The 13,211-nt window shown below is 36.9% G+C and overlaps 2 protein-coding genes across 2 annotated transcripts; one reads left to right on the forward strand and one right to left on the reverse strand.

Annotated features, from left to right (window-relative positions):
• The first annotated feature begins 31 nt into the window (after positions 1-31).
• LOC121811154 (probable helicase MAGATAMA 3) lies at positions 32-7,693 on the forward strand. The gene is made up of 20 exons (XM_042211956.1): positions 32-391; positions 534-672; positions 907-1,034; positions 1,179-1,370; positions 1,495-1,686; positions 1,855-1,890; positions 2,185-2,273; positions 2,397-2,447; positions 2,893-3,004; positions 3,091-3,196; positions 4,207-4,304; positions 4,387-4,503; positions 4,589-4,681; positions 4,940-4,993; positions 5,711-5,769; positions 5,884-5,968; positions 6,343-6,711; positions 6,801-6,923; positions 6,999-7,085; positions 7,325-7,693. The coding sequence occupies exons 1-20, from the start codon at positions 290-292 to the stop codon at positions 7,538-7,540; spliced, it is 2,448 nt and encodes an 815-aa protein (XP_042067890.1). The 5' UTR covers positions 32-289; the 3' UTR covers positions 7,541-7,693.
• Positions 7,694-8,131: 438 nt separating this feature from the next.
• LOC121795066 (aspartic proteinase Asp1-like) lies at positions 8,132-11,255 on the reverse strand. Its single transcript, XM_042193505.1, has 9 exons — positions 10,932-11,255; positions 10,348-10,465; positions 10,041-10,267; positions 9,371-9,598; positions 9,158-9,296; positions 8,889-9,083; positions 8,729-8,801; positions 8,555-8,642; positions 8,132-8,456 (listed from the first exon to the last, which is right to left on the reverse strand). The coding sequence occupies exons 1-9, from the start codon at positions 11,087-11,089 to the stop codon at positions 8,366-8,368; spliced, it is 1,317 nt and encodes a 438-aa protein (XP_042049439.1). The 5' UTR covers positions 11,090-11,255; the 3' UTR covers positions 8,132-8,365.
• Between the last annotated feature and the right edge of the window lie 1,956 nt (positions 11,256-13,211).

Consider the following 13,211-nt stretch of genomic DNA (forward strand, 5'->3'; position numbering starts at 1 on the left):
AATTAACATTTTAATAATTTTTCTATTAGGGTTGGAAGGATTTAGTTTTAATTACCCAATTCAATTTTAATTTGAAGAGGAACTTCTTCTATTTGCCACCCGCCGTCGCTGCGCCCTCTGCTCTCCCCCGTCGCCGGAGAGGTTTTTAAAGCATTGGTCCGAACCAAAACCGACCATTGGCAAAGTTAAACCCTAAGCCCTAAAAACTAAAATCGCGTAAAGGGTGAAAACCTTAAACCCTATTCAACTACTAAAACCCTCTGTCAAATCTCTCTGGAGCGGGGGAGTTATGGCGGTCGACACACACAAGCACGAGAAGGAAGCCTGCATTCTTCAATTCTACAAAATTGTGCTCAGTTGGGATTACAATCTCATCTTGGAGGAAGCACAGGTATTAATTTTCCCTTTCTTTTCGCTGACTATCTGTTGAAGTAGCCTGATTCCGGTGATGATAAGTACTATCTCTCACTTTTACTGATTAGTTTTAAGACTCGAATTTTTTACATTCATCTCTTGTGAATATGGTGTTGCAGCGTCAACCGAAACGTGCTCTTGGAGTGAAAAAGGTTAAAAACACGTATAAAAATGTTGAAGAATATCTTGGGACATTTGAGCCACTGCTATTTGAAGAAGTTAAAGCAAATATTGCTAGAGACATTGATGAAGACGAAGGTGTTGTGTTCTTCCCACATTGCTCTTTTGTAGGGCTAATTGCTTCCCATATTGGAAATTTATGATTCAGATGCTACTCAACTTTCTACTAGTTACTGTCATATTTCTAAGATTTTTTAGATACTCTTTTTGTTGAGAATAAGCTTGGTTCTAGTTTCTGCATTACTTTGTTTTTGCTTTGAGATTACTTTTTGACTGCACACATTTTTGTGATATGTGCTATGCAACAAATAGAAAGAGTATGCCAGGAAGCGATGGTAGCAGAATGTGGAGAAGTTAATGGATTTCATATGCCTATGATCATATGTTCGGAGCCAGAGAAAGTATCTGAAAATGATTTATTATTGGTTTCAAATAAGAAGGTAAATCTTCACAAGCTCGTGGTAACTGTTTGTTGAACCACATTAAGTATGTACTACTAGTATACTACAGGTTATTTTCTAGTACTCTATTTTGGTTTATTTGCTTATTCATGACTGTTTCGAAAATGGTTTTCTCTGATGTAGTTTGAAGGCAAAATACCAACGGCATATGCCTTTGCATTGGTTGAGCATCGTCAACAGGACAAGCTAAGACTTCGTTTGTTTTTGGGTAATGAAGTCATAGGATACAACAAAGACAAAACTAAAAGTAGCCAAAGGCGCTTTAGCATGCTTCCTATTGTTTGTGAAGTAAAGAAAATCTTATTTGTTCAGAAGGTAAATGTTTAATTTAAACATGTTGCAAGTTTATTTCTTCTTTAGTTTGCCGATGATATCTTGGCTGCTGGTTTGGCTTTTTGCTTAATCCTGTCTATATTTTTTTTGGCTCGTGTTGTTTCAGATTTGCAGTTTATCAACTATAGTCCGTGAATATGTTGCTCTGCAGTCCATTAGATATCTCCCTTTCAAGGATTTGATCCTAGAACCATCAGACGTTGACATTATTAGTAAAGATGGTGCTTGGAAACTGGCTAAACCTTTAATGGATTTTATTGAGAGCAATCACAATAAATCACAATTAAAGGCTATAAACGTGAGCTCTTGTTAACTTTATCCACTGTTCAGGATCCTTGATATTTCAATTTCTCCAAAACTGTTGTATATTATTTATTGCGTCAAAAGAAGTGCTCATCTTCGTTTTCTTACTTTTTTCCATTCATTTTCAAACATCTACTGAAAGAGTATCCTTGTTTTTTTGCAGGAAGGTCTTTCACGGAAGCCCTTTGTCTTGATACAGGTTTGACTTGTATCTTTAGATCCTAATATTAGTCCTTTTACAAATTCCTAGACACATAGAACTACAATATTTGACATTTAACATGTGGTTTTTAGTGGCTATGTGTTACTTTGACTTTAATTTTTTCCTGCATTGACAACAAATGCAAGCTTGTCACTAACACATCAATTAAATTGTGTATGTTTTTAAATAAACGATGATTTACGTTTGATCTATTTAGTTTTGCTTTTGCATTGCTTAAAATTTTCGAGGCAATGATGCGGGATATTTGTTTAACGTAGTAGTTGCTTGTAGGGTCCACCTGGCACAGGAAAAACACAAACCATTCTTGGGCTTCTTAGTGCCATTTTGCATGCTACTCCACCTAGGGTACATTCCAACGGGTGAGCATCTTTTTATGTTTTACTTTTTTGGAATGCTTATGTTGCTGTTTGCCAATTGTTAGAGACGAACTACTAAGATCATACTCAACCATCTGAATAATATGATATATGTATTTCTTGCAGAGGAAAACAAGTAGGGGTCAAACGTGGGCCAGAACTGCCTATTCAAGAAAAGTACATTTAACTCTATTTTTTCTATTAAGTATAAGCTTTCAATTATTGTACTGCAAGCATGCAACTTGTTAAGTATAAGTTTTCAATTATTGTGTTGCAAGCCCGCAACTTGTTAGTGAGTTACTTCCAACTTTTATGTTGGAAAACTTTTGCCATTGTTGGCAATGTATCTTTCATGAGGTGCTCATTATGTAGGCTAATGTAATTAGTGGCTACTCATTTCCGAAGACTTACATAGCTGAATTACTTGTTCTTCAATTCCAATAATTATATCTAGATAGTTTTAGTTTTCTAGTATCTTCTACACTCCTCTATCTATCTTATGCAGCTTCTAGCTGCAGCAATAGAATTCCAATCAAATAGAGCCATAGTAAAGACTAATGAAGTACATTATCATGGACTTTTATGGTAATATTTCATTTAAAAGATGTGTTGTTGCCTACAGATGTAGTCACTGGGACAAAGCATCACCATGGCTAAGTGGAATTAATCCTCGAGATTTGATCATGCCTGTAGATGGAGATGATGGATTCTTCCCCACATCTGGCAATGAGATGGTGAGAGCAATTCCCTCTTGACAGTATTAGTATTTTGAAGTTATTTTAAACACTTTCCTCCAACTTAATGTTCAAACTTAATATAGAAACCAGAGGTGGTTAATTCAAGCAGAAAGTATCGTGTTCGTGTTCTAGTATGTGCTCCTTCAAATTCTGCTCTTGATGAGATTGTTTTGCGTATCCTGAGTACCGGTTAGTGATCGTTATCCTTGACTTGCTACTTATTTAGTTTCATCTTCTATTAGTCTTTGATATTCAGTTCTTTCATATACATTTTTTGAGATCCATAATTATATCAAACTGCCCCCTTGGCATTTTTGTAAAATGTGATAGTTCTGGTAATGTCACGGGGAAATTTAATGGGGTAGTTTTTTTAGAGAGATTGCCAAAAATATGGAAAATTCCTTTTTCCAGTCCAAATGAGAATTTATTTTAGAGAAATTTTCAACTGAATTTCTTCTCACATTCTTGAGCTCATCAGTTATGATTCGTGTGACTTTGGACCTTGTCATGCCTCCTATATACAGTTTTATGGAGGGTGAGTAATCCAAGAGAATTAGGGCAAGCACATCAAGTTGTATTGGCTCACCACAGGTTTTAGGCATCCGTTTCTAAAAGATATAAAATCAATAACAAATTTTCAATTTCAATGACTACAGTCTCCTGTCCCTACATTTGGGCATAGGTCCTTCTTCAAATAAGTTTACATCTCCCTTGTTTTTCCACTTTCCACATTCCACTTTCCAGTAATTAGTTCTATAACAATAATTTCATCTTAAATATCTTATCCATGGTCTGCTTATTGCTGTTGTGAGATTTATTAATATAATAATTCAAATGTCAACTTCACTGGCCACATTTAGTTCCAGCAGTGACCAGAGCAAAACTGCCAAATCTCAGCTTCCAATACCACATCTCCTTGTTTTTAAAATTATAATTTTTGTTGATATCAACAAAGGAAGATTGACTTTGATTATAAACTAACATAACTACTCTTAATATATACAAGATAGTTGGGTAAATTTTACACCAAATGTGACTTTGCTAGGATGAAGGACAATACTCATTTGCTGTTGTCATTCTAATTTATCTTGTCATACTCACTTATGATTACACTTTTGTTTGGTGACCTATGAAGTGGTCGAATTAAATTTTCAAGGTTATGCACATGAAGTGATGATGCTTCTATGGGTACAATACAGGCATTCGTGATGAAACTGACCATGCATACAGCCCTAAGATTGTGCGAGTAGGTCTTAAAGCCCACCACTCAGTCCAGGCAGTTTCCATGGATTACTTGGTATGTGCATATGGCAATCAGAAATAAACTAAAGGCTTGATTTAGAGTTTCAAAAATTGACAATGGTACCTAATTGATTTAGGTAGAGCAAAAACTTGCGGGCATGGACTCTCAGGTTGGTGACAAGCAGAAGCAGCAAGGAGGCATATCAAAGGACAAAGACAGTATGCGTGCTTCCATACTGGATGAGGCAGTTATAGTATGTCAGAGTTAACCTTTTCTAGTAATGTTCTATATTTTGCTTCGTTGGTAAATAAGTTTCAATGATTAGCTATCTGTACCAGGTTTTCTCCACTCTGAGCTTCAGCGGATCAACTCTATTTAGTAAATTGAATCGGAGTTTTGATGTTGTCATAATTGATGAGGCTGCTCAAGCTGTAAGTATTGTTCATCATTTAAAAGTAGGGCTGCTGTGGAATTAAGAATATGTCTATTTGATACTTCTTTCTAGAAAATGTTAGTATTTCATGTTTATATCCTGTATTTACTTCTATTTGAGAAACGTTGTTTGTGAGAGATTGTTAGGCTAGTTTGACAATGTGTGGATTAACTGATCAACCAAATTTTCATCGACTCCTTTGGTTAAGGCTAATATCAGAACATTGTAACATTCTTCAATTTTTTGTCTGCGATAGGTGGAGTCAGCTACGCTTATACCACTGGCTAGTGGATGCAAACAAGTTTTCTTGGTAAGTTCTCTTCAGCATATGTCAAGTTGTGCAAATGATGTTAACTGTATATGCAGTATTTTGTTTTACTGAGATGTGCATATTATCTGATGGTTGGAGAAACTTATTTTTTCAAGGTTAAGAATGTGACCATGCTTAATCCAATTACATAGTAGGATACATGGACATAATTTTTCTTCCACAAGTCAGTCAGTTTTATTAAGTACCCGTGGTACAACATCGATGTACCTTCTAAATTAGCTGCCGTAGGACAGAAGGTATTTTCCATGCAGAAGAAAGTATTCAGTTATTGAACTCCAATGACGTACTTTTAGCTACACCTCTGAGACACTATAGTCCTGTAATTATTTTTATAATTTATCTTCTTGAAAGCTTTTTTTTGTCAAATCGCCATGCAAAATACTTCAATGTGACTTGAATTTATAATGAATGCATCTTTTTGAAGTAAAACAGTTACCAAGTAATGTTCTTTGGTTTTTGTACTGCTGTTTAGTAGCATTTCTGACTGTGATGAATGGATGAAACAGTCTTTGCAGTTAAGGCATTTGTACATTTCAATGTTTGTCATCTTACTTGCAGTCATCCATGTCGCTGACCAATGATGTTGTAACTAAGTTTTGTTTCTTCACACTCGATTTTGATTTATAGTTTTCTTGCTGTTCAACTCACTATTTATAACTAACGGTGATAATATCTAATTTGACTGTTTCTATTTAGGTCGGGGATCCAGTTCAGCTGCCAGCCACAGTAATTTCCCCTGTTGCAGAAAATTTTGGGTAGGAGCATTGTCTAGTCTGAAAACCTTACTTTGTGATAAAATATTTAGTCGTTACTAGTTTTACCGATTATTGTACATGAATCTGAACAAATAATTTCTTAAAATTTTGTAGATACGGAATGAGCTTATTCAAAAGATTCCAGCAGGCAGGCTATCCTGTACAGATGCTGAAGACCCAATATCGCATGAATCCAGAGGTTTATGTTTCTCTCGTTTTTTCCTTTCCTATTCTTAATGCTATGAGTATACTTGCTGTAGGGGACTCGTCCAGAAATACAAGGTTCTGGGTACAAAATTGACAGAAAAAAAAAAGATTTGTATGGTGAAACATAGAAGCATTGGCTTAACTATGAGCCATGAAGAATATCAACTATTTACATGTTCTTTTTATTTCATCTTATCCCTTAACTAGCATTTTGTCACATGCACTATGCATAAAAGTTGACTTTAATTATTGTAGATGAGATAGACGTGGCACTTTATGCTATTGATTATTCAAGTATTACTTTCACCAGTTGAGGGAAAAACTTAGTGAACTAAGAGAAGTTCTTAATTCAATCTTTGGATACAGATTAGGAGCTTCCCTTCTAAGGAATTTTATGAAGATTCATTGGAGGATGGGCCTGATATTGAAAATCAAACAAGGCGCCCATGGCATAATTTCCGTTGCTATGGGCCATTTTGTTTCTTCGATTTACATGAAGGGGAGGAGTCCCAGCCTTCTGGCAGTGGCTCTCATGTAAATGCTGACGAAGTTGATTTTGTCCTGGATATGTATAGCAAATTAGTTAGTAGCTATCCAGAGCTTAAGGCAAGTTCTCGACTTGCAATCATATCACCATACAGACATCAAGTCAAGTTATTCAGAGAGAAGTTCCGTAGCACCTTTGGTGTGCAGTCTGATAAACTCGTAGATATCAACACCGTTGATGGTTTTCAGGTAGGTTTATATCATCCTGGCGACATCATATGTTAGACAATTACTTTTATTTTATTTAATATTTTGATAATTGGGACTAAAATCTTTAGGGACGTGAAAAGGATGTTGCGATCTTTTCTTGTGTCAGAGCAAATGACACTCAAGCCATTGGTTTCGTTAAAGATTATAGACGAATGAATGTTGGCATTACTCGAGCAAGGTCTTCTGTTTTGGTATGCCTCTCGATTCAAGGAATCATCTTACTGTTTTTATGGGATTGTATTTTTAATTTTCTAGCAAAATCATAGGTCGTGGGTTCTGCATCAACATTAAGAGGAGATGACCACTGGAAGAATCTGATTGAAAATGCAGAGAAGAGAAATGTATTATTCAAGGTAAAATGTCACATGGCATCGATTTTGCTGCACTCTTTTATCACCTTCCGTAAACTTGGACATCTATGTGAGTGATCTTTAGTGCTAATAACTTGCGAATCGACCCATTTCAACCATAAATGTCCCTTTTTGTGAATTTTCGTGCTTCTGTTATTCGATGAGGATGCAAAATTACATTTGCTTATAGTCTGATCCTTGAGTATTTTGCAATCCATACTCACTTTTTAAATGACGCTCAGGTATCCAAGCCTTACGCTGACTTCTTCAGCGAGGCTAGCCTCGAGTCCATGAGAGTAGTGGCCAATCCCGAGTCCCCGGCAGCTCCTATGGAAGTGGATGATAATGAAAACGCATTGCCTATCGATATCAATGGTGGCGTTGATCCGGGAGAAGCTGACTGGGGTGGAGATGATGACGACGGTGGTTTTGATGAAGACGGTGGTGGTGACGACTGAAACATTGTTTATTAGCTGCAATTTGGATTTTGCAGTCAATCAATTCCTTTCCAATTATTTCATCTACTGTCAAATGTATATACTATAGAAACAGTATCACTATGCTACTCCACATTTTATGGAATTACTAATAGGAAATTTCATCTTAACACTCGTGGTGGTGAAATGAACACGAACATGAGCACATAATCATCCCACTATTATTAGTTTATCACTAGCATCAGCTGTGATTTTAACTGAGCACTATTATTCAAGCTATCTGCAATAGCTTCTTCTCATGCTCGATTTTTGCTGCTTCACGACCCTGAAATCATGACATCTTTTGTTTGATAATAAAATTAATAATTTTAATCAGTATTTTTTATAATAATAGTATTTTAATTCAGTTTATACATTTTGTTCTGCAAAATTTTGTGATATTTGGTGAACATGATTGTAACTCGAGAACATTTTTTTCCATAATTTAAGGATGTAATTATCTTAATTATATCGTAAAAATGTATTTAGTGAATTTCTAAAGTTGCTTAATTTCATATTTAAATTGTTTTAGACATTTGATAAAGTAAATCGAGCGGTGCATCGAAACACCAATTGAGTAGCAAAAGATTTCAATCATTAAAATTTTAACTTTGTTAGTACTAGTACTACATAAATCCAACATAAAAACATTATCTAGAAATGACATTATCAATATACATTATCTAAAAACCCAAATAATTTCCTATGCATCTACGTTCCAAAATTTCCACATTTACTAAACAATAACAACACCATCAAGTTACAGCACTAACATCACCTCTGGGTCAAAAATCTGCGCCTAACGCCTCAGAATCTGAATCTCGCGGGGCAGATATCCCTCAACGTGCCATCAATGGCAGCATCGTTATGCAGATCGAAGTCTCCTCTTCTATCCATGCTGTTTATAAATAAATAAACAAACAAAGAAATTGTAGTGAGACTGCCTCGGCCTTGTAAAGCTGAAAGCAAACAAAAAGAGTGTTAAGTGGTCAGGACTTTGGAAGATTGTTGCAGTTCGCTGGCGCCCATCCCACTCGCTGCCTCTCGTTGTCGTAGATCACCAGTTTGTCTTGCAGAAAAATGTCTGCACATTCAACGTTTTCACTCATCAGATTGCAAGAAAAACAGATTGTTAACTGCATTGGGCAGTGATGCGTCGAGATTTCTTACCTCCAATCAAGTTCAGATTTTTTAACCCGACCTCTCCACCATTGAGAATACCTAAGCAGACATTGCCTTCTTCCTGAATCAAGAAAGGGTGAGTTTTGCACTTCCAAGAAATTGACTTTGTTACTGCTTAGAGGGAAAGGCAAGATGAGCTGCTACTCACTGTAACGACAAGGTAAGATTCCGGGGGCAGATGAAGCTGAACATTTTTGGCATTTGTGAAGCTCAGAGCCAAAGGCTTGAAGTGGTTAGCAGCATCTAGAACCGATTTGAAGGGCTTAGCGCCTTTCCAACAGACCGGGAGGCTTTTATCCTCGACTGCGTCTTTCAGTTGCTTTCCATTCAAGTTACGTTTTATCTGGAAAGATTAAACTTTGTTAGACCACATAGGCAGAGCTTAAAATGAACCATCCAAACCAAAACAAAACTCACCAAAGAAACGAGAGTGTTGTATGCTTGAGAGCTGAAGTAAGTATAAGTGCTTCCACTATCGAAAACTATGGGAAGGCCCTTGATATTAGTAGCTTGGCCAGCAATCTGGAGATCTGCTGGCCCTACAGAGTAGTATTTCCTGAAAAACGAGGAGAGGATAGTAAGCATCGGCATATTATGTCAGCTTGCATCGTTATAGATAATAAAACTTACGATTGGCTCAATAATGGTGTCCAAATGATCCCCGAATTAGGGAGAAAGTCATCTCCAAAGAAGAGAAACCCTCCACCTTGTCGGCTTAGACAATGACCAACAACATTCCGTATCAAACCCATGTTCCGTAGCTGAGCCAGGATGCTTGAATTGCCAAGGCCTAGTCCGAGGACTCCATCCGTGTAAGGTAGATGGGCTGTGTCTTGAACTTCTTGATTGTATCCACATCTAGATAGATTCAAGATATAAGTAGCTGAATTGGAGGCATAAGCTAACTAACAAAATAAACAGAAAAGGCTAAACTATGCAAACTAATCCGAAATATCGACTTACCCCAAAAATATCTTATATACACCTTCAAATATTTGTCCTGATCCAACCTCTCTCTATTTTTCACTAGCATAACCGTAAATTTGGTTAACCGTGCAAAGACCACTAATTGACGCTATCTGTGATTCTGTATCACCATCATCCACGTAGATGCCACATCAATGGTCTTTGTGCAGTTAACACAAATTAACAATCTCGTTAGTGTAAAATAAACAGGTTTGACTAGGATAAGAATTTGAAAGTACATGTATAATTGATAGTAGTAGGATATTTTTTTAGTGTTTAGCCTTAAAAAACGACCTTTGAGTAAAGCTCGTAAAGGAAAGGGAAAGACCCTCACCCAAATGCAAGCTTTGGAGCAAAAATGGTACCATTTGTAAATCTAAGAGGAAACAGGTCCTTAACTAGCACGCCCAAAGATGAACCATGGTCGGCATAATCAATTTCGTAATCACACTGCTCCTCAGGTGATTGACAGTGATGGTTCCCCGGCCCGTGAAGTGAGACACACATGGGGTCAACGCACGTGATGAGGTTTTGTTTCGGTTTGTAAAGACTGTGAGGAGCCTGAGAAACGTCGAGCAAAGTGTAAAGAACACATTCTCATAACCATTCAACTCTCAAGAAACATCGAGCAAGAAGGTTACCGGGGTGCATTTCGTGCAAGGCGCATCACACTGGAGCCATGTAAGATCACTGCCAGTATCGATATCAAGAAAGTACGGCCTCGGAGGCTGCCCCACATTCATTGTTACATGATAGTACCTAAGTAAGGTCAACAATAAAATTGAAAATGAGAACTAATTCACTAAATGAACTACTACTTTCTAAAGGTAAGATAGATGTTTCATCAACTGATGCAGATCCAATTTCTAAATTTGATCATTTCAACAAGATAGCCAAATACAATAAAGAAGAGAGATTCTACTACAGTTTGCCATTTTTCCAAGAAACATTTTACTATATCAGCAATTGGAAAATGAAAACACACTGATTCCACAAATCAGACCTAATTACTTCAGCACACCAACATGAGCGCAAAAATTCATCACAAAACCACCAAAAAAATCCCCTCAAATTTCAGAACATCAGCGTTTCTAACATTTAACATCAATATTCACCAACTAAACATCAAATAAGTGGCGATCACATTCCCCCAAATCACAATTGGAATCAGAACCAAACACTGCGAAGTTTCAATATTTCAATTAAATTGAAGAAAACGAAGTACCCTTTTGGATAAACATTTCCGTCGACAGGGAAAACCACAGAGGAGCGGAAGGTTCTGGCAGATTTGAAGGTGATAGTGTGAGGCTGGTCAGCAGCTGCAATCCATGTCAAAAAGTACAGCACCAATGCTTTGAGGTACAACTCTCTATCCATGCTCATATTGTTAGCTGACGAATTCTGATCTCGGGATAAACGAAAAGGGCTCTTAAGTAAAAGGGATTCTCGTAAAGTGAAATGGGATTTCGGATTCTCTGAAGAAGAAAAAAGAGAAAGAGAGAAAAAGCAATGACAAAAGACCTTATTTTTACGCGGACTGTTAATGAAGTGAAACCAGTTGGAAATTTCAGTGTGTACTTACAAAGCTTAAAGATATCATTTAGAAGTTGCCTAATTTAAGACAATTATAAAACAATTCATGTAAATCAAAAATTGGATAATATTATACGTATAAATATAGAAAATAGATTGATGTAATCTGTCCACTATATTTGAGTAAACAAATATGGTTTGATTCGTGACTGACGTGGTTTTCTTTTTATTCGAGGAGGAATTTTTAAAGAGTAAAGGTTAATTTTGGTCCTAAACATATGTTTAAAATATGAATTTGGTTCAAAACATTTATTTTTTGAAAAACTGGTACATAATATACGAAAGCGCTGTCGGTTTGGTCCTAAACATACGAAAACGCTGTCGATTTGGTCCTTTTTTGACGATTCCGTCAATTTTCTGACTGTCAGCCGTGAATTAGCAAAATGTTGACCGGATTAGTAATTAATTAAGATAAAATAAAATTAAAATTAAAAAAATTCTAAAATAAAATGTCTCTCACATCTCTCTTCCTCCCCCCTCTCGCGGGCGAAACCCAATTCATCACTCTACCCCATCAATTCTAAAATCTGAGATTTGTAGTTGTATGCCTAAACCATTAATTCCATCAAATTGCTTCGAACCCCCAACTGTAGTTGTTGATTCTGCAATGGCGTTTCAACGATTTCCACATCCTTTCCCATGATGCAAGGATTTGATAATCCATTCCACGAATTCAGCAACTCACCCGAACACCTCACCACCTCCTTCATCGACAGCCTCCTCTCTCTGCACGACCTTACGCATTCACCGACACCATATTCCTCACCCTCGCATCCCTGGGCGCCGGAACCCTAGGATCGTACTCACTCATGAATTTTCGCTTTCTTATCAGCGGAATTGCCCAATCCACCACCAACGGTGACGAATTCACCATATCCAGCTCTGGCGGTCTGGAGAGATAATAGGAGGCGGCGGGGCCAGGTTGGGGGGCGAGGATTGGTATGGAGGAAGTCGTACAGAGTGTCGTTGCTCATGAATTCGACGAGGAGGCGGCGGTCGTGGGAGTTGGTGGAGAAGTCGAGGAGGTTGACGAGGGAGGGATTGTAGAGGGAGGAGAGGATGTCGATCTCATTGTCGAGGTCGTTGGCGGAGGGCTTCTTGGAGTCGGAGAAGTTGGCGGTGGCTAATTGGAGGTCTTTGTAGGTGAATTCTTGGATTTTGATGGGGTGGGAATGGGAATTGGATTTGGAAATGGAGGAGTCGATTTTGCAGGAGAGGTACCCCTTTAGAATTGATGAGGGAGAGTGATGAATTGAGTGTCGCCGGTGAGAGAAGGAGAGGAAGAGAGATGTGAGGAATTCTATTTCAGAATTTTTTTTCTAATATTTTAATTTTATTTTAAATTATTTAATTTAATTTTATTTTATTAAATTATTATGCATCATTATACTAATTAAGTCAAAAAATCGTTAATTGGGTGTTGAACGTCAGAAATTAACTGTTCCGTCAAATTAGGACCACTTTGTTAACGATTTCAAATGTTTAGGACCCGATTTTCAAAAAGTGAATGTTTTGGACCAAATTCGTATTCTGGCTATATGTTTAGGACCAATTTTGACCTTTATTCTTTTTTAAAAGTTGAAGGAGTAAAAGTTTTATTTTAAATAATTTAGAGTAAAGGCCAAAATTGGTTCTGAACAAATGTCCATTTTATGATTTTGGTCCTATACTTTATCTTTTGAATTTTGGCATCCTGAACATTTCAACTCGGATCACAATTGGTCTTACACTAACAATTCCGTCAATTTTTAAACGGTTTTAACCCGATTTTGACCGAATTTTAAACGGTTTTAACCTGAATGAGACTGTTAAAACCATCAAAATCGGGTTAAAACCGTTTAAAAATTGACGGAATTGTTAGTGTAGGACCATTATCCGAATTTAAATGTTCAGGATGCAAAAATTCAAAAGA

The sequence above is a fragment of the Salvia splendens genome, chromosome 1 (genome assembly GCF_004379255.2).
Source record: "Salvia splendens isolate huo1 chromosome 1, SspV2, whole genome shotgun sequence".
Lineage (NCBI taxonomy): Eukaryota > Viridiplantae > Streptophyta > Magnoliopsida > Lamiales > Lamiaceae > Salvia > Salvia splendens.

Excerpts from the sequence above, each read along its gene's own strand:
- LOC121811154 (XM_042211956.1), top strand. The coding sequence starts at position 290 with ATGGCGGTCGACACACACAAGCACGAGAAGGAAGCCTGCATTCTTCAA. Across the intron at positions 6,712-6,800 it reads ACACCGTTGATGGTTTTCAG|GGACGTGAAAAGGATGTTGC; the intron begins GTAGGTTTATAT and ends TAAAATCTTTAG. Across the intron at positions 7,086-7,324 it reads AGAGAAATGTATTATTCAAG|GTATCCAAGCCTTACGCTGA; the intron begins GTAAAATGTCAC and ends AATGACGCTCAG.
- LOC121795066 (XM_042193505.1), bottom strand. The coding sequence starts at position 11,089 with ATGAGCATGGATAGAGAGTTGTACCTCAAAGCATTGGTGCTGTACTTT. Across the intron at positions 8,802-8,888 it reads AATCTTACCTTGTCGTTACA|GAAGAAGGCAATGTCTGCTT; the intron begins GTGAGTAGCAGC and ends TTCTTGATTCAG. Across the intron at positions 8,457-8,554 it reads AACTGCAACAATCTTCCAAA|CATGGATAGAAGAGGAGACT; the intron begins GTCCTGACCACT and ends ATTTATAAACAG.